Source organism: Sorex fumeus, unplaced genomic scaffold (genome assembly GCF_029834395.1).
Source record: "Sorex fumeus unplaced genomic scaffold, SorFum_2.1 ptg000070l, whole genome shotgun sequence".
Lineage (NCBI taxonomy): Eukaryota > Metazoa > Chordata > Mammalia > Eulipotyphla > Soricidae > Sorex > Sorex fumeus.
Genome location: NW_026606127.1, coordinates 12815093 through 12838039, shown reverse-complemented (window position 1 = coordinate 12838039; position 22947 = coordinate 12815093). Strand labels below are relative to the sequence as shown.

The 22947-nt window shown below is 40.6% G+C and overlaps 1 protein-coding gene across 1 annotated transcript in view; it reads left to right on the top strand.

Moving 5' to 3' along the window:
* The window catches only part of VAMP7 (vesicle associated membrane protein 7), a 69267-nt gene extending 46596 nt beyond the window's left edge, over positions 1 to 22671 (top strand). The window contains exons 7-8 of the mRNA XM_056128854.1: positions 5424 to 5516; positions 22451 to 22671. Of these exons, the coding sequence (XP_055984829.1) occupies positions 5424 to 5516; positions 22451 to 22510 (153 nt within the window). The 3' untranslated portion in view covers positions 22511 to 22671. The remainder of the gene's footprint in view (positions 1 to 5423; positions 5517 to 22450) is intronic.
* Positions 22672 to 22947: the final 276 nt, after the last annotated feature.

Sequence of the window (22947 nt, the reverse complement as noted above, 5' to 3'; positions counted from 1 at the left end):
TTTTTTAAGTTCTTTTTTTTCTTTTTGTTTAATTTTTTCACCCGTCCCTTCACCAGTACATATTTTCCACCACCAAGAAGCCCAATATACGCCCCCCACCCCACCCCTCCCCATGCCTGTGAGGCAGATGATTTCCACTTAACTTTCTCTATTTTGATCACATTCATTATTATTTTTTTATATTTACAATTTTTTGTGCTTGGGTTTCAATTATACAATGATCAAATACCCATCCCTCCATCAGTACCCATTTTCCACAACCATGGATAATATCCCTCCCACCCACCCCCATCCCACCCTGCCTCTGTGGCAGGGCATTCCCTTCCGTTCTCTCTCTCCCCCTGGGTGCTGTGGTCTGCAAAAGAGGCATTGAGTGGCAAACATGTTCAGTCCATAGTCTACTTTCAACATGCATCTCCCCTCCTGGGAGGATCCTCCAAACACACTTTATTCGGTGCTCCCTTCTCTATCTGAGCTGCCCTTTCCCCTTGAATGCCCGCTGGCCTCTAAGCTATGGAGTAATCCTCCTGGTGCTGATCTCAGCTATTCTTGGGTATTAGGTAAAGGCCCTCCCATTGTTCATCGATTTGCTCGAGCGGGCCCAGTAACGTCTCCATTGGAGATTTTGTTGTTACTGTGTTTGGCATATCGAATACATCACGGGTGCCTTGCCAGGCTCTGCTGTGTGGGCGAGATACTCTTGGTAGCTTGCCAGGCTCTCCGAGAGGAGCGGAGGAATCGAACTCGGGTTGGCCATGTTGGCTGCATGCAAGGCAAACGCCCTACTGCTGTGCTATATTTTGTTACTTTATATCCCCCAGATGAATGCAATCTTTCTATGTCTATCCCTCTTTCTGACTCATTTCGCTTAGCATGATACTTTCCATTTGTACCACATGTATGTAAATTTCATGACTGCATCTTTTCTAACAGCTACATAGTACTCCATTGTGTAGATGTACCAAAGTTTCTTTAACCAGTCATCTGTTCTTGGGCACTCAGGTTTCTTCTAGTTTCTGGCTATTGTAAAGAGTGCTGCAATGAACAAACAAGTGCAGATGTCACTTTGACTATACATTTTTGCCTCTCTGGGATATATTCCCAGGAGTGGTATTGCTGGGTCAAATGGGAGCTCAATTTCTAATTTTTTGAGAATTGTCCATACTGTTTTCCAAAAGGGTTGAATCAGTCGGCATTCCCACCAACAGTGAAGGAGTGTCCCTTTCTCGCCACATCCGCGCCAGCATCGGTTGCTTTTGTTCTTTTGAATGTGGGCCAGTCTCTGAGTTTGAGATGGTATCTCATTGTGGTTTTGATCTGCATCTCCCTGATGATTAATGATGTAGAGTATTTTCTCATGTGCTTTTTTGCCATTCGGATTTCTTCTTTGAAAAAGTTTCTGTTCATTTCATTGCCCCATTTTTTGATGGGGTTGGATGTTTTCTTCTTGTGGAGTTCAACCAGTACTTTGTATATCCTTGATATCAACCCCTTGTCAGATGTGTATTGGGCGAATATCCTTTCCCATTCTGTAGACTGTCTTTGTATTTTGGTCACTGTTTCTTTTGAGGTTTTTAATATTTTTTAATTGGATCACTGTAAGATAGACCCTTACAAAGCTGTCCATGATTAGACTTCAGTCATACAGTATTCCAACACCCATCCTTCCACCAGTGTGCTTTTCCCAACACCAATGTCCCCAGGTTCCCTTCCATCACACTCCACCCCCCCAAACCCCAGTTTTACTACACAGTGTTTGTATTTCTGCCTAATTATAGAGACTTGTAGCACTGTCCTCCCTCCCGTTGTTCATTGATTTGCTCAAGCGGGCACCAGTAATGACTGCATTGTGAGACTTGTTACTGTTTTTGGCACATCAAATACGCCACGGGGAGCTTGCCCGGCTCTGCTGTGCGGGCAAGATACTCTTGGTAGCTTGCTGGGCTCTCCGAGAGGGACAGAGGTATTGAACCCAGGTCAGCCAGGTGCAAGCAAACACCCTACCCGCTGTACTACAACTTCAGCCCATATAGAGATTTGTAGAATTAAAAAAGAATAAAAATAAAGACTTAGAGTACTAAAATGTTACTAGGTTATTAGGGAGTGTATGTGTTGCCATGTATTGGTTAGCTACTTTGAGTGGAAAATTCAAGTCTTTTGCAATGTAGGGATATTTTCTTTTATTGGTCCTTGGGATTATTGATTTTTAAAATGTTCTCTTCAGCAACTGTTAATATGTGCCTAAGTCAGGGCTGGAGCGATAGTACAGTGGGTAGGATGTTTGCCTTGCATGCGGCCGACCCGGGTTCAATTTCCAGCATCCCATATGGTCCCCTGAGCACTGCCAGGAGTAATTCCTGAGCACAGAGCCAGGAGTAACGCCTGTGCATCACTGGGTGTGACCCAGTGTCACTGTCACTGTCCTCCCGTTGTTCATCAATTTGCTCGAGCGGGCCCAGTAACGTCTCCATTGGAGACTTTGTTGTTACTGTGTTTGGCATATCGAATACATCACAGGTAGCTTGCCAGGCTCTGCCGTGCGTGCGAGATACTCTCGGTAGCTTGCCGGGCTCTCCGAGAGGGGCGGAGGACTCGAACTCGGGTCAGCCATGTAGGCTGCGTGCAAGGCAAATGCCCTACCACTGTGCTATTGCTCCAGCCCTGTCGTTGCATTTTTTTCTGGCATAAATATCGATATAGTAGATATAGATACTCATGGCAAAGATAGTTTATATAAATTTCTTCCATATCTACCTATTATTCTATCTCTCTGACCTAAGTTATTTTGGTCTCAATTATGTATATATGTATATATTGGGCTGGAGCGATAGCACAGTGGGTAGGGCGTTTGCCTTACAAGCGGCCAACATGGCCGACCCGAGTTCGATTCCTCCGCCCCTCTCGGAGAGCCCGGCAAGCTACCGAGAGTATTCGATATGCCAGACACAGTATATATATATATATATATATATATATATATATATATATATATATATAAACAAACTGTCCTCCCATTATTCATCAATTTGCTCGAGCTGGCCCAGTATTGTCTCCCTTTTGAGACTTGTTGTTACTGTGTTTGGCATATCAAATACATCACGGGTAGCTTTTTGGGTGTGACCCAAAAAGCAAAAACAAAACAAAACAAAAAATATGTGTCTAAATCAGCACCTAACATATAATAGCACTGTTGCACTGTCCTCCTGTTGTTCATCAATTTGCTGGAGTAGGCACCAGTAAGGTCTCCATTGTGAGATTTGTTACTGTTTTTGGCATATCATATACGCCATGGGGAGCTTTCCCGGCTCTGCTGAGCGGGTAGGATACTCTTGGTAGCTTGCTGGGCTCTCTGAGAGGGGCGGAGGAATCGAACCCGGGTCGGCCGTGTGCAAGGCAATCGCCCTATCCACTGTGCTATTGCTCCAGCCCAACATGTGGTAAGCACGTGTAAAATAGCTATTTTTTATACAGATTTATCCTGGATTTGCTTGATCTTTTTCATCTATGTCATGCTTTCTCTAATAATTTCCATCCTAGGTATTTTTCTGTTTTCTAAGGGAAATCTTCACATTGCTCCCACAGTGTCAGGCCAGTTATTTTTTAACTTAAAATTTTTAATATGCCATAATTTTCTTAAAAGAATTTTTAAATGTTATGTAATTTTTCTTCTGCATTTCAGAATATCTTTTATCTGAAGATGCTTGTTGGACATTTTTTCATTATTATATTCTCTCTTATTTTGAATATTAGTTCTATTGAGGATAGTTTACTCTGATTGCTTAACGTTATTTCCTCCACTTTTGCTGTTGTTGTTGTGGGCCATACCCAACATTACTCAGGGCTACACCTGCCTCTGTGCTCATAGATCACACCTGGAGGGGCTCTGGACATCGTATGTGGTGCCAGGAATTAAACCTGGGTGGACTTCGTGCATGGCAAGTGCTCTACACACCACACTGTCACTCTGACCCTGCTTCCTTCATTTTAATTACTGAATCTCCTTGTATATTCTGTGTTATGTATGTATTCCGTTCAGTGGATATACTGAGAGCTAGATGTAATCAGTTTTGTTCTGCAGTATATATTTAGCATTTGAGTTTGACCTGTAACATCCTGAGAACTTTGTATCTAAAAACCCAAGGACCAACCAGTAAGACTTTCTGGAAAAAATTTTGTGGAAAAGGTTACTGAAGACAAATGCTTGATGAAAAGAATATTTTGTTTTGTTTTGGGTCACACTGGGCAATATTCAGGGGTTACTCCTAGTTCTGCATTAAGGAATTACTCCTGGAGTTGCTTGAGAGACCATGTGAGATGCTGGTGATAGAATCTGCATTGGCTATGTAAAGCACCCTACCCACTGTACTATCACTCCAGGCCAGATTTAAACATTTTGGGGGGCTCTTTTTTGAGGGGACGGGGGAGGGAGTGGGGAGGTGTCTCATACTCCTGGCTTTGCACTCAGGAATTACTCCCGGCAGTGCTAGGGGACTATATGTAATGCTGAGGAGCCAACCTGGGTCAGATGCATGCAAGGCATATACCCTTCCCACTGCATTATCACTCTTGACCCCTTAAAAATTTTTTATTGAAGTATAACTAATGGAGAAAATTACAGACACTAACCATAGGTATACAGTTTGTTTTATTGAGTGATTTGGAGAGAGGGTGTTGGCTATCCCCAGCCATGTTCAGGGCTTACTTCTGGCTCTGTACTGAGGGAGCACTCTTGACAATGCTTGAAAATTATATGCAGTGCAAAGGATAGAGCTAGGCAATTTTGAGTTAAGACAAATAGTATTGTTGGAAACATTTTTGCTATGTCTTTTGTTGGAATATGTTTATACACCTCTGTTGGGCATATAAGAGTGGAATTGCTAGACTATTAGGGAGTTTCATTTGCTTACTTTTGTCCTGGTGAGAATGGTTCAGTACATACTGAGAAATTAATGAAGCAAAATAAAACATTACCAAAAGAGTTAAGTTCTTTGGGCTTTGGCTGTTACACAAATAAATACATGTATCTTCCTATGGGACTTGAATAGGTTTTTATTGCTCAAATTACCAGAATTTTACCAGGAATAATAGAGAATATGTGTTTGCAGCCTGGAGGGCCCTTAGAAGGAGTGACTATTTGTTACTGGAAACAAAAAGAAAAACGATTTTCATCTCTCAGGAATCACCACTGCTGGTTCTTGGCATCATGTATGTTGCTCTAGTATACATTTCAGCTCCTACTATTTATCAGCTAGGCCTAAAAGCATCTAGAGATTGTGAATGACCAGTCTTTACCTATGAAGAAAGTGAAGGGGTAAAGAACAGTGACTTAAGGAGTTACTGAAAGTAAAATCTTTTGCATGTATTATACAAGTCAGTCCTGTAGTCAGTGCCAGAGACCAAACAATTCATGCTTTGTTTCCTAGTCTGTCACCTTTAAAACGACAAGCAGAAATCTTGCCCGAGCCATGTGTATGAAGAATCTCAAGCTCACGGTCATCATTATCATCGTATCAATTGTAAGTTTTTAACCTTCTGTATGTGGTTTTATTTTTCAATCCCTGAGAAATTGCATGTTAGATTTCTTTCTCAATGATTAACACTCTGAAATGAGCTACAAAGAAATTTCATTCATTAAATACATGACAGACATTGGCTTTCGTGTAAAGTCACTATAAATACTATCTCTCTTAACTCCATCTCCTTTATTAAAGTTTTATAGTTCATTCCATTTTTCTACTTCTTTATTGTGAGTTTCCAAAGAAAAGGTGTGGTGGGCACTCAGGGGATGCGAGCATTTGGTGGCTGGGAACCGTTTCCCCAAGTCGGTCCACAGTGGCAGACGGATGAAGGACTGGGGGAACGGAGAAAATGGACCCAGACCCCAGGCTGTCAGTAGCACTGTAGCACTGTCCTCCTGTTGTTTATTGATTTGCTCTAGTGGGCACCAGTAACATCTTACAACAAATTGAGAGACTTGTTGTTACTGTTTCTGGCATATTGAATATGTCACGGGTAGCTTGCCAGGCTTTGCCATAAGGCTGGTCAGTAGACAGTTTATTTCTGTCTCTCCTCCCCGGTGTAGTCTTATCTCTCCCCTTACAGCACAATCATAGTCGTAGTTTTGGTCACAGCCCCAGTCATCATAGTTCCATCATCCTAATCTCCTTGTAGACTTCAAAGTCCTCTACCTTGTTACATTTTCTTCCTCATCTCGTTGTAGTCTCATAGTCCTCTACTTCCAGTCATCATTGTCATCTAGTCCTCCTTCTAGTTCTCAAAGTCCCAAAGTCACAGTTCTCAACCTCTTTCTAGTCCTCGACTTTCTAGTCCTATCTTACCCCTTATAACATTGTTATATAGAAATCATGAAGGGTTGGGATACACAAAGGTGGGGTTGAACATTATCATAACAACAAACAGATGTAAAGCCACTCATTCAGGAGATTAACTCAAAGACAAAAATCTCATTTGATGGTTCAACCCCCCAGATTAGTAGGAGATCCGCTCAAGGGTGGGATTCTATCCAGAGTGTATTGCTTTCTCCGTTCCTCAGCTAGTAATCCATTTAAACAATCATAGTAAATTTACTTCTTACAATATTTCTGGGCTGGAGTGATAGCACAGTGGGTAAGGCGTTTGCCTTGCACACAGCCAGCCCAGCTGAGCCGGGTTCGATTCCTCTACCCCTCTCGGAGAGCCTGGCAAGCTACTGAGAGTATCTCGCCCACATGGAAAGCCTGGTAAGTGACATATTCAATATGCCAAACACAGTAACAACAAGTCTCACGATGGAGACGTTACTGGGCCCACTCGAGCAAATTGATGAACAACGGGAGGACCGTGCTACAATATTTCTAGTCATTTTGTGTGAATACAGTAAGACATATAGCAAGCTTAAAGGTTGGTTCTTCTTGGGGATATCTCCAAGAAGATATCTGGAATCTATATATTCCAGACCACAGTCCTCAGGCCAGGTTCGTCTTTCCTAACCCCAGCAGGGTCCTTATTTAGTTACTTCTTTTTGGGTCATGACAGAGTTTGTTCTATGACCGTGCTCTTAACTTATTATACTTATGCCGCTTGTCTCCTTTCAATGCCAGGGTAGCTTACAGCTTGCCCTGGGTCCATCCTGTTCCTTCGCTTGGACCCTGCTTTTGAAGTTCTAGGAACTAAGGGCAACTGAGGCTTAAGTCAAATAAATATAGATGCCCAGGAGTAAATATTATTTTGGAGTCAATTAACTCCCATGTACAAAGCATAGCATGAACTGTCTTCCTGTGTCTAGACAAAAAGGACATTGCTAAATAAACCATGCAAATGACATAAAGGAAAACGAAAAGCAATATAGGATTATTAGTGCTTGAGGGAATTGGATATGCCTCAGGGGGCACTGTTATGGGAGTAGCTCAATGAATCTAAGCTCCCTGCAGGAGGAACAAGGATAACCCAATGTTATTCAGACGAGATCGGGCATGTTCAGGGTGGTATGGCCGTAGACATCCCAATGTTATTCAACACTTTATTTCTGTTTTCTCTTTTACATTTGATCTATTTTGTATTTATAAATAGAGTTGCAATGGTTTTTCAGTTGTGTCTTCTGTACATTAGAGGTCAGGAGTCAGCAGATGTTTTGTATAGTACCAGATAAGAAATACCTTCATCTTTGCAGTTATTCATTTATTCTTTTTCACTTACTCTCTTTTTAAATTGAAGCTTAAAAAGTATAAAAGTATTCTTAGATGTAGGTCACAGGCTATTGTTTGGTATAGGTAAGTTATGCTACTATCTCAATAATTTTGGCCTCATAATTTATATTTATACACATAAATTTGTCATATACAGTGTTATATTTTTGTATTTATTAGCAATGTAAAATAGTTGTGGTATCTGTAGCTATCTTTAATTCTTAGTTAACTCGAATCCTTCCAATACTTCCTTCATAGGAATGTTATTAACTATGAGTTATTGTTATTCTTTTCAAGTTAAAAAACTTTAATTTCTAGGCTGCTGAAAGTGGTTTTTTTTTTTTAGGAATGGACATTTAATTTTAGAAAATTGTATTTCCTACCCAATGAATTGGTCACTGTCACTGTTCTCCTGTTGTTCATCGATTTGCTCGAGTGCGCACCAGTAATGTCTCACAAGAAATTGTGAGACTTGTTGTTACTGTTTTTGGGATATCGAATATATCACGGGTAGCTTTCCAGGCTTTGCTGTGCGGGCGAGATACTCTCAGTAGATTGCTGACCTCTCTGAGAGGGGCAGAGGAATTGAACCCGGGTCAGCCGCATGCAAGGCAAACACCCTACCCACTGCGCTATTGCCCCAGCCCAGATTATTATGTATCACTGTATCACTGTTATCCCATTGTTCGTCGATTTACTCTAGCAGGTGCCTGTAACATCTCATTCAACCTAGCCCTGAGATTTTAGCAACCAGTTCTTACTCATCTTTCCCAAGGATGCCATATTGGGGCTCTTTCAGTGTCAGGGTAATGAGTCTCGTTATTGTTACTGTTTTTGGCATATTGAATATGCCACGGGTAGCTTGCCAGGCTCTGCCATGCAAATGAATATATAAATGTATGTAATACACATATATTGCTCACGGACAACTGTCAGGGAAAAAAAGGTTGTTAGTTCAAAAGAATCTTTAATACCCCTGCACCAGAACCTGAAAAGAAACTGGACAGGGCACCAAGCTCTCCAGAGCTAACACAGACAAGGAATTTCACACAAACCACAGGGCTCTCTTCAAAGGCAAACAGAAATGAGAGCCCAGGAGGGAGACACGAAACCAGGCCCCTCGCTTTCCATATCCAACTATTCTTCACAAGTTCTAGGGTTCCAACAAGAGCTAGATTCAAACTGACACTCTACAAGCTCTTCTGGAAACACACCCTGTAGTCAGAAATGAATGGGTGAGCTTTTTCATTTTTTGTTTTGTTTGGGGGTTACACCCAGCAGTGCCCAGGACTTATTCCTGGAATTACTCAGGGGATTGTAGGTAGGGCCAGGGATCAAACCCAGGTCAGCAGCATGCAAGGCAAGTGCCACCTAATTGTTCCATCTCTCTGGCACTGAGTTTTCCATTTCTGTAATACGATGGCACTCTCCACTCATGATCATCTGCTTATTAATGTTCTGAGAGTGACAGACTATCTACTCTCTATCTATCTAAGATAATTATGTAATATCTAAGATTATTATGTAATATCCATTAAATGCATGACATGTTTAATCAGTGTCTTTCAGTTTTTGCTTTTACATACTGTTTTGGGATAGTTACTCAGCCAGCTCTTCCAGCCATCTATTTTGTTTTCATCTCTGTTAGCTCTGTTATCTGGTACTTCTATTTATTTGTCTTTCTCAGTCATATTAAAAATTTATAATAACTGTTGTTATTCTTAGTATAGCCCTATTTTCTTGAAACTTGTACTTGTTAATAGATGTACTCTTTCCTGAAACTTCTCTGGATGTGTATTAAGAGATATGTCACAGAGAATTAAATTTCCCAAAGAAAGGAGCCTGGTGGACAAGTATAAATACTGTAGGGAGAAGGACAGGAAGACCCATGGGTCAGGAGAAAAGCTTTAACTCACAGGCAAAATTTCTTCTTCAAGAAATCTCAGCTTGAAGAAACACTGTTAAGGCATTCAGTTTGTCAAATCAGTTTCATTCAGATTATGTATGATACTTTTCATTACTTAAATTCAGCTGATTATGAGCTTTAATTACATATACAAAATACAGCTGCACCTAGGATGGTGTTTTGACTAGATAAATTCATAGTTAATGAAACCTATCAGACTTCACAAAATTTTCATATGTAATATGTTCTATTATCATTTCTAAATGAATTATATAGATATTTTAATTGCATTTATCACTTGAGCACTTGATCACTTGACTTCCCATTAATCGTCGGTTTTCTCGAGTGGGCGCCAGTAATGTCTCCATTTGTCCCTGTCGCGTGCTAGTGTAGCCCAGTGGCATCTGTTCGCTCTAGGAACATGAAGAGCCTCAAACCAATCATTGATGATCTTGATGAAGAAGTCTGACCATCTGGTAGGTGGGCAGCCACACGGTCTTTTGACATCACGTGGAATCCAGTCAGTAACAGCTCTAGTCCAGCGGTCGTCTTTAAATCTTATTACATGACCAGCCCTCTGATTTTTGACACCTTGGTAAATGAGACAGCGTCCCTGATTCTCGATCGTCGACGGAGGTCGGAACTCCGGATTCTTTCTTTCATTTGAGTGAAACGTGATATTCCAAGCATAGCTCTTTCAATTCCTCTTTGGGAGACATGAATAGCATTCTCATCCTGTTTGCATAGGGCCCAGGTCTCTGAGGCATATGTTAATGCAGGAAGAACAGTGGAATCAAAGAGATGTGCCCAGAGCCGGGGTTTCTTCATCCTCTTCGCTATTTCTTCGATGCTCTTGAAGGTGTTCCAAGCCGCCCTCTTCCTCCTGCGCAGCTCAGGTGCCAGGTCATTTGTCATGTTGACTTCTCGACCTAGGTACACATAGCTGTTGCATTCGGAAATGGTTGTTCCGTTGAGAGCAAATGGGGCATCAGGAACGAGGCTGTTTCTCATAAACATTGTTATTGTAAGATTCAGCTGTAGTTCGACCTTTCCACACTCACAGTCGAAGTCGGCCAGCATTTGTGCTGCTTGGCTGATGTTTGGTGTTATTAAAACAATGTCATCAGCAAAGTGGAGGTGGTGTAGTTGCCAGCCATCGATCTTCACTCCCATTCCTTCCCATTCCAGTCGTCGCATGATGTTCTTGAGGGTGGCACTGAAGAGTTTCGGTGAAATGGTATCACCCTGCCGAACCCCTCTCTTGATATTGATGATTACTTCTTTGTAGAATGGGGAGATTCTGGTAGTGAATCCGTAATACAGCTCACGGAGGATCTTGATGTATTGAGCTTGAATGCCCTGATTGGCTAGGGCTTCAATGACCGCTTCCATCTCAACAGAATCAAAGGCCTTCTTTAAATCAATGAACGTTAGACAGAGCAGCATCTTGAACTCCCAAGAAACCTCAATGAGCTTGGTTATCATGTGGATATGGTCGATGGTGCTGAATCCTTTGCAGAACCCAGCTTGCTCGCATGGTTGTCCTTCATCTAGTGTTCTGCCAATCCTATTTAGGATGACTCGAGTGAACAACTTGTAGATGACAGACAATAGGCAGATCGGGCGATAGTTGCCAATGTCATGGATGTCTCCCTTCTTGAACAGCAGTGCAGTCCTGCTGGTGTTCCATTGGGACGGAACCTTGCATTCAGACAGGTAGTGTGTAAAGAGCCGAGCCAGTGTATTGATGAGTACTGATGGCAGGTTCTTCAGGTGTTCAGGTCTGACCTTGTCTGGGCCGGGTGCTGTTCGTTTCTTTACTGACGAAATGGCATATTGGATTTTGGAAGGGAGAACATTGGGAACGACATATCCATCCTGTGGAATTTGGTATGTTGGCAAGTGGACATGGCTATCGAAGAGATTTGAGAAGTCATGGATAATCTTCTCCGTTGCCATTCTGGAGGATGTGATAGATCCATCAGGACGTCGGAGGGCAGTCATCTTGGTCTTGTAGTTGGCGAAGGACAGGCGGGCGTTATGAATACTTTTCCCGGCTTCTGCCGCTTCTACCAGCACTTCTGCTCTTCTCTCTTTGAGGTCTTCCTTGATCGCATCTCTGCACTGCTTTGCGAGCTCGGACATTAGCTTGCGGTTGCCTGAGGCATGCGCCAAACCACGTTGGCGAATAAGCTCAAGAGTTTTGAAAGACAGGCATTTTTTTTTTTTTGGCTTTCTCTCTCTTGGCGTTCCTCGCACATTCATGGAGGTGCTGAACCAGTCGATCGTATTCCTCTTTAATGTTGTCAACAATGGCATCTTCCCTTGTTACCAAAATAGTGCCAAAGAGCTCCCAGTTGGTGGTCGTTCTGGGAGTTCTCTTTTTAAACTTTGCAGGCCTTTCTCCCCGCTCTGTGAAGTAGAATTTTGCACGAAGGAGACGGTGGTCCGATCCCATTTGGAATTTTGGGACAACAGCAACATCGGTCAGGGAAAACCGTCGATTGAATATGATGTGGTCTATTTCGTTGTGGAATCATCCACCGGGAGACTCCCAGGTCCAATGTTTAGATTCGGCCCTCTGGAACTGTGAGTTACCATGGATGGTCTTGGTGGACATGATGGACTCAGACAGTCTCTCACCCTGTTCGTTCCATTCTAGGCCATGGGTCCCGATGTGAAGTTCTTCAGCTGATGTTCTCGGTCCTATCTTGGCATTAAAGTCACCCACAATAATCTTGTAGAAGGTGTGGTCTTCTTTATAGAACTTCTCCAGCTCCATGTAGAACTTCTCAATTTCTCCTTCATCATAATTAGATGTTGGCGCATAGACAACGAAGATAGAAACTGCAGGCAGTGAGCCACATCTATTCAGATGTAAACATCCGATTCAGGTTGTTATGCATTTGAATGAATCAATGCTCATGGCCAAGTTTGTGTTGACTAGGACACCGAAGCCTCTGATAACTCTTTTATCGCATGTTCAGAGGAACAATTCTCCAGTGTCGAAAACGACATGATGAGATTCGTGCCTTCTTGTCTCGGTCAGACCACTTGATCTTTCGTGCTTGTACTATCAGGTCCTCGATGGATGCATCTGATGCTAGCGTACGTGTATTGAAAGTACAGACGATCATTTTTGTCTTCCTTCGTTGTGGCAGCCTAGTTCGGCCTTGAGATTTTATCGCCCTCTCCTTGCTCATCCTTCTCAATGCTGCTATATTGCTGAAGCCTTCAGAGTCAGGTGAATGAGACCCATTGTAGTTACTGGTTTTGGCATATCGAATACACAACGGATAGCTTGCGAGTCTCTGCTGTGCGGGCGGAATACTCTTGGTAGCTTGCCAGGTTTTCCGAGAGGGATAGAGGCTTTTGGGGCGACCTCTAATTGCCCTTGTAGGTATTACCATATTTGAACCCTATCAAATATGGTACGGCAATTCCGGAAGATGGGTATTTAGTGTTTTATAATTATAAATTACATTTATAATATGGGTAATATTGTTATTAACTCCCTAAGCAATGACTCTTTGTAATCCTCACTGATTGTGTGATGAGGTCTTGAACCAGAAGTTTGAACCATTGATCTAAAAAGTGGTTCAAAAATAGGAATGGGAAGGTGCTTTTACTCTGGAAGTAGTTCTGCTGGGCAAAGGAGCCTTTTGCCCTGTCTTCTTGTCTTTTGTCGAAGCCTCCCAAAATTATCTAGAACAAATACTTTTGTTTCAGCTACACTTCTCCACCCTTACCTTATCTAATAGAGAAGAAAAGCCACAGATCTATAGCTACTACACTGTAAATTGTACCATGAATTAAAATGTTTCCTCAGTATACTCAAGTGTCACATTCTAGGTTACACAACTTAACTTTTATCTATTAATTTCCCTCCTGTCCCTTATCTTTGTTTTGATTGTTGTTGCTTCAATAACTTGGGCTTTTAATGTGCCAGAAATCACATATTTTGGTTATGACACCAGGGACTGTAAATGTTTGTGCTAACAGGAACATACTTTGCGTGAGGGGTCAATTCCAGGGAACAACAAATTCATAACCTTATGCCTACAGTTGAAGCACTCTACCATTAAACTGTATCTTAGACTAAATATTTTAATTTTTACCTGGGGAGTTTGACTTTTTACCTGGGGTACTTCAGCAGTGCTCTTGAACCGGACAGTCTCTCCAAGAAATACCTGGCTCACAGTGTAGACCTGATGGTTTGGTGTTCAGCCTGGTAATGCTGTGCTTAAGCCACTGTGGCAGTCCCAGGAGATGAATCTGGAACCTTACATATGCGACCCTTTGAACTGTCTACCTGACCCTGATTTTTTAATGTTTAATATTTTTAGTGAACACATTTTGGTTGTTACTTTGGTGCCACATCTGGTGGTGCTAAGGGCTCACTTGTGGCTCTGTGCTCAGGGATCATTCCTGACAGTGTTTGGGAGAGCATATGCCAGCAATTGAACCTGGTTTGGCCACCTATAAGGAAAACTCCTCAATTCCTGTACTCTTTCTCTCCAGCTCATAGAGAACAGTTTTAGCTTTTAAAAGCCAGTTGCATAGAAATTACCGCATTTGATAATTTTCTCCCAGTTTTATTTGTTATGATTAGCAAATAACATCATGTTAGTTTAAGGTAAATGATTTGATATTGCAAATGATTACCACAGTAGAGTTAGTCAGCATCTATCACCTCACATAGTATTATTTTGTGATGAGAATCTTTAAGCTCTACTCTTATTAACTTCCAAATATGCAATATAGTACTGTTAACTGTGGTCACAGTACTCTATATTAAATCTTCAGAACTTTTAAAATTTGTAAGTCTACAACTGTACCTCATGGTGTCTCACTAATAAAAATCTAAAAAAACCTTATTTTAAACACTATAATTTACAGTATTGTTGATAGAATTTCGTGCATCCAGTGTTGGAACACCACACATTCCCCCAGACTGTTCAGTTAGTTCCCTTGGCCGTTGTCTTAGTGCTCTACTGTGTTTTTTATATCCTGCCTTTGAGAGAGATCATTCTCTAAATGTCCCTCTCCTGAATGATTTTACTCAGTATTCTCTAGTGCCACCCACATAGTGGCAAATCATGAGTTCATCTTGTAGAATAATATTCCATTGTGTATATGTACTGTAGTTTCTTTTTCCAATCTTTTATTGAATTGCAAAGTTGCAAAGATATTTGTGATTAAGTTACAGGTGTACACTGTTCCAACACCAATCTTTCCACCAGTGTCCACTTCCCTACACTAATGTCCCCAGTTTCCCTCCCAGCTCCCAGCCTCCCTCTCTGGCTGACATATTTCACCTCCACCATTGTCCTAGTATTTCCTTCCCTAACTTAATCCCTCCGCCTCCACCTCAGTAGCAGTCATCCTACTGAAGACCAGTTCTCCTGCTCTTCATTTCTGTTGCCTTTGGGCATTTGGTATTGCTTTAGGAAGTTTATATACCTCACATGATAGAGATATTCTGAAGCTGTTCCTCTTCCTCTGACTAATTTCACTCAACATAATACTTTTCAGATCCATCCACGTACCAGCAAATTGAATGACTTCACCTCTTCTTGCAGACAAGTAATATTCTATTGTGTATATGTACCATAATTTCTTTATCCAGTCATCTGTTCTTGGATATTTGTTTTCTTTTCTGGATTTTGTCTATTGTGAATGCTGAAACAAATATAGGAACATAGTTGGCCATTTGAATTTTTAATTTGAGGAAGTTTGTGTTCATCTCTTCTCCCCATTTGTTTTACAGGGCTGGGTTCTTTTTGTAGAGTTCTACTAACGCTTTATATATATTAGATATTAACTTTTTATTAATCTTTTTAGATGAACGGTGGGTAAATAGTTTCTCCCTATCTGTGGGCTCTCTTTACACTCCGGTCATTATTTCATTTGAAGTGCAGAAGCATCTTAATTTAATGTAGTCCCATTTGTTTATTTTTGCTTCTGTTTGCTTGGTTAGTAACATTTCATCTTTAACAATGCCTCCAGCTTCAGTGTCATGGAGAGTTCTGCCTTTGTTTTCCTCTGTGTACTATATGGATTCATGTTTGATATCAAGTTCTCTAATCCATTTTATTTTACTTTTGTGCATGGCATTAGAAGAATTCTGAGTTTATTTATTTGCATGTGGCCAACCACTTTTGCCAGCACCACTGTTGAAGAGGCTTTTTATGCTCCACTTCATGTTTTTTACTCCTTTATTGAACATTAACTGACTGTATATCTGAGAGTCTGCCTCTGGATTTTCTTTTCTAATCAATTGATCTGAGAGTCAGTCCTTATTCTAGTACATACTCTTCTAAGTACTACCACTCTATAGTATAATTTGAAGTTGGGGAAACTGATGCATCCCATCTTTTTCCCCAAGGATTGCTTTGGCTATTCAGTAGGGTTATTGTTCCATGTAATTTTAGGAGTGTTTGACCTATTTCTTTGAAACATTTCATGAGTATCCATTCTTATCGAGACTACATTGAATCTATACAGTGCTTTGGGGAGTAATGCCAATTTTACAATGTTAGCCCTCCCAATTAATGAGCAGAGTATGAATTTCCATTTCTTCATATCTTTTATTTCACTAAGTATTTTATTTTTAGTTTTTTTGTGTGTAGGTCTTTCATATCTATTGTTAAGCCGATTCCTAGGTACTTGACTTTCTGAGGCACAACTGTGAATGGGATTGTTTGTTTGTTTTTAATGATCTCTCTTGGACATCCGTGGACTTTTGCATGTCAATGTTATAGCCTGTCACTAAATTATACAAATATACTGTTTCTAGGAGCTTTTTTGTAGGTCCTTTAGGGTTTTCAGTATCATGTCATCTGCAGGTAGTGAGCACTTAACTTCTTCCTTTCCTATTTGGATATCCATAGTATCTTTTTCTTGCCTAATTTCTATGACAAGTACTTCCAGTACTATATAAAATAGAAGTGGGGAGAGTGGGCAACCTTGTCTTGTGCCTGATCTTTGGGGAATGCTTTTAGTTTTTCCCCATTGAGTATAATGTTTGCTGAGGGCTTGTAGTGAATGGCGTTGACTATGTTGACAAAAGTTCCTTTTATTGAAGGAACTCCCCCCTCCCCCTTTGTGGTTTTTGGGCCACACCCATACTGCTCGTGGATTACTCCTGACTCTGTGTTCAGGGATTATTCCTGGTAGGACTTAGGGTACCATATGGGTTAAGAGGGATAGAACCCAGGTTGACCATGTGCAAGGCAAGCTACCTACCCACTGTACTATCACTCCATCCCATTCAATTCACATTTTTCTGAGAATTTTATCATGAATGGGTGTTAGATCTTTATTAATGCTTTCTTTGTATCTACTGATATAATCAAATGATTTTTTCTTGTATCGATATGGTGTATTACGTTAATTCACTTGCATACGTTAAACTATCCTTGCATTCCACTTGGTCATGTTGTATGATGTCTTTGATGAGTTTTTATATTTGATTTGCTAGTATTTTGTCAAGGATCTTTGTGTCTATGTTCAACAGAGATATTGGTCTGTAATTCTTTTTTTGTGCTGTCTCTATCTGCTTTTGTATTAGGGAGTAATGTTTGCTTTATAGAAACTTTCTTTGAAGTGTTTGTTTCTTGGATTTCATGAAAGACTCTGAAATGGATTAGCAGTAACTCTTTTTTAAAGGTTTGAAAGAACTCACTAGTCAACACATCTGGGCCTGTTTGGGGTGAGAATCCATCTGGACCTGTTTTTTTTTTTAATTATTTTTATTAGTGAGACACCATGAGTTACAGTTGTAGACTTACAAATTTTTGTACTTGGGTTTCAATTATACAATGATCAAATACTGGTACTGGCAGAGGGACAAAGTCATGCGGGTTCCGGGGCCGAGATCTCCAAGCCTACTCGGATTTGGGCCGAGCATCCTCCACCCAGATCCTCCAAATTCCAGTAGGCGGGGGTCACACCCACCAACTGGCCCCCTGGCGCCGTGTAATCCCATCAATGGCCAAGACTCAGAGACTATAAAAACCAGCTCCCGGAACCGTGAGACCGCGAATAAGACATCTTATTATGACACCTTATTATCTCATTCCTACTTTGGACAAACTGGCAGGTTACCGAATGTAGCCTGCCCACACGGCAGAGTCTGGCAGACTCTCCGTGGCGTACCCAATATGCCAAATACCAGTAACAATGATGGATCTCATTCTCCTAAAGAGCTTTGAATATAATCTCAGGGCTAGGATGAAAGAGACATTACTGGGGCCTGCTCGAGGCAATCGATGAATAACAAATACCCATCCCTCCACCAGTGCCCATTTCCCACCACCACGGATACCAGTATCCCTACCACCCCCCAGGCCCCCATCCCACCCTGCCTCTGTGGCAGGGCATTCCCTTTTGTTCTCTCTCTCTCCTATTGGGTGTTGTGGTTTGCAAAAGAGGCAATGAGTGGCAATCATGTTTGGTCTATAGTCTACTTTCAGCATGCTTCTCCCATCCTGGGAGGATCCTCCCAACACCCTTTATTTGGTTCTCCCTTATCTCTCTGAGCTCCCTTTTCCCTTGTCATGTGTGGCTGGCCTCCAAGCCATGGAGTAAAATTCCTGGTACTAATCTTGGCCATTCTTGGGTGTTAGTCTCCTATTTTGTTACTTTATGTTTCCCAGATGAATGCAATCTTTCTATGTCTATCCCTCTCTTTCTGACTCATTTCGCTTAACATGATACTTTCCATGTAGTACCACTTGTATGTAAATTTCATGACTTCGTCTTTTCTAACAGCTACATAGTACTCCGTTGTGTAAATGTACCAAAGTTTCTTTAACCAGTCATCTGTTCTCGGGCATTCAGGTTTTTTCCAGATTCTGGCTATTGTAAAGAGTGCTGCAATGAACAAACAAGTGCAGATGACACTTCAACTATACTTGTTTGCCTCTCTGGGATATATTCCCAGGAGTGGTATTGCTGGGTCAAATGGGAGCTCATTTTCTAATTTTTGGAGAATCGTCCATACTGTTTTCCAAAAGGGCTGAACAAGTCGGCATTCCCACCAGCAGTGAAGGAGGGTCCCTTTCTCGCCACATCCGCGCCAGCACCAGTTGCTTTTGTTCTTGTGGATGTGGGCCAGTCTCCGTGGTGTGAAATGATATCTCATTGTGGTTTTGATCTGCATCTCCCTGATGATTAATGATGTGGAGCATTTTCTCATGTGCCTTTTAGCCATTTGGATTTCTTCTTTGAGAAATTTTCTATTCATTTCATTGCCCCATTTTTTGATGGGGTTGGATATTTTCTTCTTGTGGAGTTTAACCAGTACTTTGTATATCCTTGATATCAACCCCTTGTCAGATGTGTATTTGGCAAATATCCTTTCCCATTCTGTAGACTGTCTTTGTATTTTGGTCACTGTTTCTTTGGAGGTGCAGAAGCTTCTTAGTTTAAGATAGTCCCATTTGTCTATCTGTTTTCACTTGCTTGGCCAGTGGCGTTACATCTTTGAAGATACCATTAGCCTCAGTGTCATGGAGAGTTTTTCCAACTTTTTCTTCAAAATAAAGCCACGCCCACTTTACAGAAGCTACGCCCACTCATAAAGTGGCCACACCCCCACGGGTACCTGGTGTGGGGGGGAGTAAAGACTGGGTGGAGGAGAAGACCAGCTCAGCTTGGGGGATGAAAAGGAAGAAGCAGAGAGGCTCAGAGCTGCTTTGTCTCCCAAGGTCTGAGAGGACGCCTGGGGGGGGGGCTTACAGGGTGAAATCCAAGTCCCGGGTTCGAGAAGTGGCGGATAAACTGACCTGGGTGGGGAGAATACCAGCTCAGCTGGGTGGGGAGAAGACCAGCTCACCTTGAGGGACGAAAAGGAAGAGGCATAGAGGCTCTGAGCTGCTTTGTGTCCCAAGGTCCGAGAGGACGCCTGGGGGGCTTGCAGGGTGAAGTCCAAGTCCCGGGTTCGAGAAGCAGTGGATAAACTGACCTGGGTGGGGAGAAGACCAGCTCAGCTTGGGGGACGAAAAGGAAGAGACAGAGAGACTCAGAGCTGCTTTGTCTCCCAAGGTCCGAGAGGACACCTGGGGGGCTTGCAGGGTGAAATACAAGTCCCGGGTTTGAGAAGCGGCAGATAAACTGACCTGGGTGGGGGTAAGACTAGCTCAGCTGAGGGGACGAAAAGGAAGAGCCATCTGGACCTGTTTGGGGTAAGAATTTTTTTATTTCCATTTCAACTTTTTCAGTAGTTATAGGTCTGTTCCAACTATTATTGTGTTGTTATTAATGTCTTACTTGAAGTGTCTGTTTGCAGTCATTTTAAGTATCTTGCTGGTCCTTCATTTGGTATGAGTTCTCGCTGATGTACATATTCCTTGACCATTAAGAAAGGACTCTCTCCACCTCTTATAACCTTTTAAATCCTGAAACTTATGTTGTCTGATAACAGTATGGCCACACTGGCCTTTTAGTGGGGGTTGTTTACTGAAAATATTTTCTTCGCAACCTGTGATTTTGAGGCTATGTTGTCTCTTACTGTTCAGATGTGTTTCTTATAGGCAGCAGAAGGTTGGATTCAATTTTATAATCCATCCTATCTTAATTGGTGCATTTAGGCTATTGACATTGAGTGAGATTATTATCATGGAGTTTTGTGCCATCTTTTTATAGCAGTCTGGAATATTTTTGAAATTTATCTTGTCTTAAAGTAGCCCCTTTAATTCTTCTTGTAAAGTTGGTTTTGAGTCTATGAAGTTCCTGAGCTGCGACCTGTCCATGAAGTTCTTTATCATTCTTTCAAATCTGAACAAGAGTCTAGCTTGGTAAAGTATTCTTGGTGAGACATTCATTTCATTGAAGTCATTTTTGGTTTGGTTTGGTTTTTCCCATATCCTACCATTGTGTATGGTGTGACATAGGGGTCCAGTTTAATTCTTTTACTTATGCTTTCATTTTTTACAGTTTCCTCAACAACATTTATTGAAGAGACTTTTTTTCCTCCATTATACAGCTTTAGCTCCTTTGTCATAAATTTACTATCCATATATGTAAATGTTTATTTCTGGACTCTCAGTTTTATTCCACTGGTCTGTGTTTCTGCTTTTATTACCATACTGCATTCTACTTTTGTAGTGTAAAGTCAGGGAACATAAGGCTTCCTGTCTTCTTTTGTCTCAGGATTGCTTTAGCTATTCAGGAATTTTGTGGTTCTATACAAGTTCTAATAATGTTTTTCTGTAACTGTGAAGAATGTTTTTTGAATTTTGATAAGGATTGAATTGAATCTGTATACTATCTTCCATAGTAGGATGGTTGTTTTAATAATTCTCCCAATCCAGGATCATTTCCCAATCCATGTCCATTTCCATGTACTTTTATTTCTGTTACCAATAATTTAGGTTTTTTATGTGTAAGTATTATGCCTCCGTTGTTGATTCCTAGGTACTCAGCCCCAAAACTGGTGTACCTGGAATTTTTCATTGGTTTGTCATCTCTGCAGAGATTAGTCATGATGCAGTGAGATTGGGCCATGTGAATGGTTTGGATGGCAGAGACTGGAGTGTGTGGGGGTAACCAGTCTATAGTTTTCTTTTGTGATGTCGCAGTCTGGGTTTGGTATTAGTGCAATGGTGTCTATTCAGTAATAAATATTTACTTGTGAAGCTGGTCTTACTGCTAAATTTGGATTTTATGTCCTGATTACTCTAAATGCTGTTTCTATCTTTTCAAAATAACATTATCAGGTATCATTGTCTTTCAACTTAAAAACATCATTATAATTCAGCTGTGCATATGTTGTGAGTAGTTTAATCTTTTCATTAATAACTAGATTTAGTTATAGCCCTCACTTCAATATTAGTAGAGAATAAGGCAAAAAACATTGTTGACTTTTGGGAGGGAAATTGCAATTCATAAATGTATTTTTAAAATATGTGGATAATAAAATCAATCACTTAAAGATTACAAAAATTTGTAAATTAAAGCATAATAAAGTGTTATTGCAGTGAGCGTAATTTTTAAGCTGTAGTAATACGAGCAAGACTATACTACAAAACCATAATTTAAGACTATAATTTTGGAGTATAGAGCAATAAAAGTATATCAGGTAGGGCATTTGCTTTGCATGTGGCTAATCTGTGTTTGGTTTCTGGCCCACATATCGTCCCCAAAGCCCTGCCAGGAGTGATACCTGAGTGCAGAGCCAGAATTAAGTCCTGAACACTTCAAGTATGGGCCAAAGCTCCAAATGTATGTGTGTAGTTATATGCATATATATGTAGTTATATGCATATATATGTGTGTGTGTATATATATGTGTAAAACTACACATATATATATACACACATACATATATGTGCACACATATACAAAATTAAAAGATATCTATAGGACAAGTAGAGAAAAAAAAGTGTATCTATTATAGAATTTGGGGGTTAGAATTACTTGTGTCATAAACTTTTCTTTGACTTTGCCATTCTAGTTGTCATCCACTGAAAAGAAAATTAGTCAAAGGTGATATAGATATAGTCTCTAGTATTTTTATATATTTTTATCATTCTAATAATGAAATTTTAATCCATGTGTAAAATCTTAAGATGCACTTTGTAATAAAGCTATACTTACAGGGAATTATGCTAATTTGTGTTTTATGATCATTAAAGAGGTTTCAATAAGAGTTACTCATAAAACTGGATTCTGCCTAGTTTCCAGTGAAGAGAAACAACCCTGCTCTTTTCTCTCCACCAAAGAAAGTATAGTGTGATTCAAATTCATAAGTTATATTGGGAGAAGTATTCCTTAACAGGTCTTTTATTTGCTTATTATTTTAGGAGCAGCTAATAGGTTCAAGAAAATAAAGTTGCCTTCTTCCTTCCTCCAGGTATTCATCTATATCATTGTGTCACTTCTTTGTGGTGGATTCACCTGTGTGAAGAAATAAAAAGAAAAAAATGTTATTAACCAAGGATATGAGAGAACAGGAGTTGGAAGCAATCCATGTGACTCAAGCCTTTTAAAACCAACAGATGATTCTACTAGTCTCTTCAACCCCTTTCTTTTTGTAATGTTGTTCTTTACTTTCAGATTTATCTTTGTCCTCTTAACCAGTTTATTCCATAATACTTCAGACTGATTGATACAATAATGTCTTTAAAAGGCTTAGCATCTGTTTCTTTGGTTTATTAACATATTGTCATCTACTTAGAGAAAGTTTTCTATGGTTGTGCAAAATTGTCACCAAGGTAGAAATAACCATTCTTAACATCTGTCTACTAAAACTATGCAGGAAATTAATATGTGTACATAAAAGAAGTACTTGAGATACAGTATTAAGTAACATCTTAACATGCTTAATTATTGATGAGTTTGAGGTGCCTC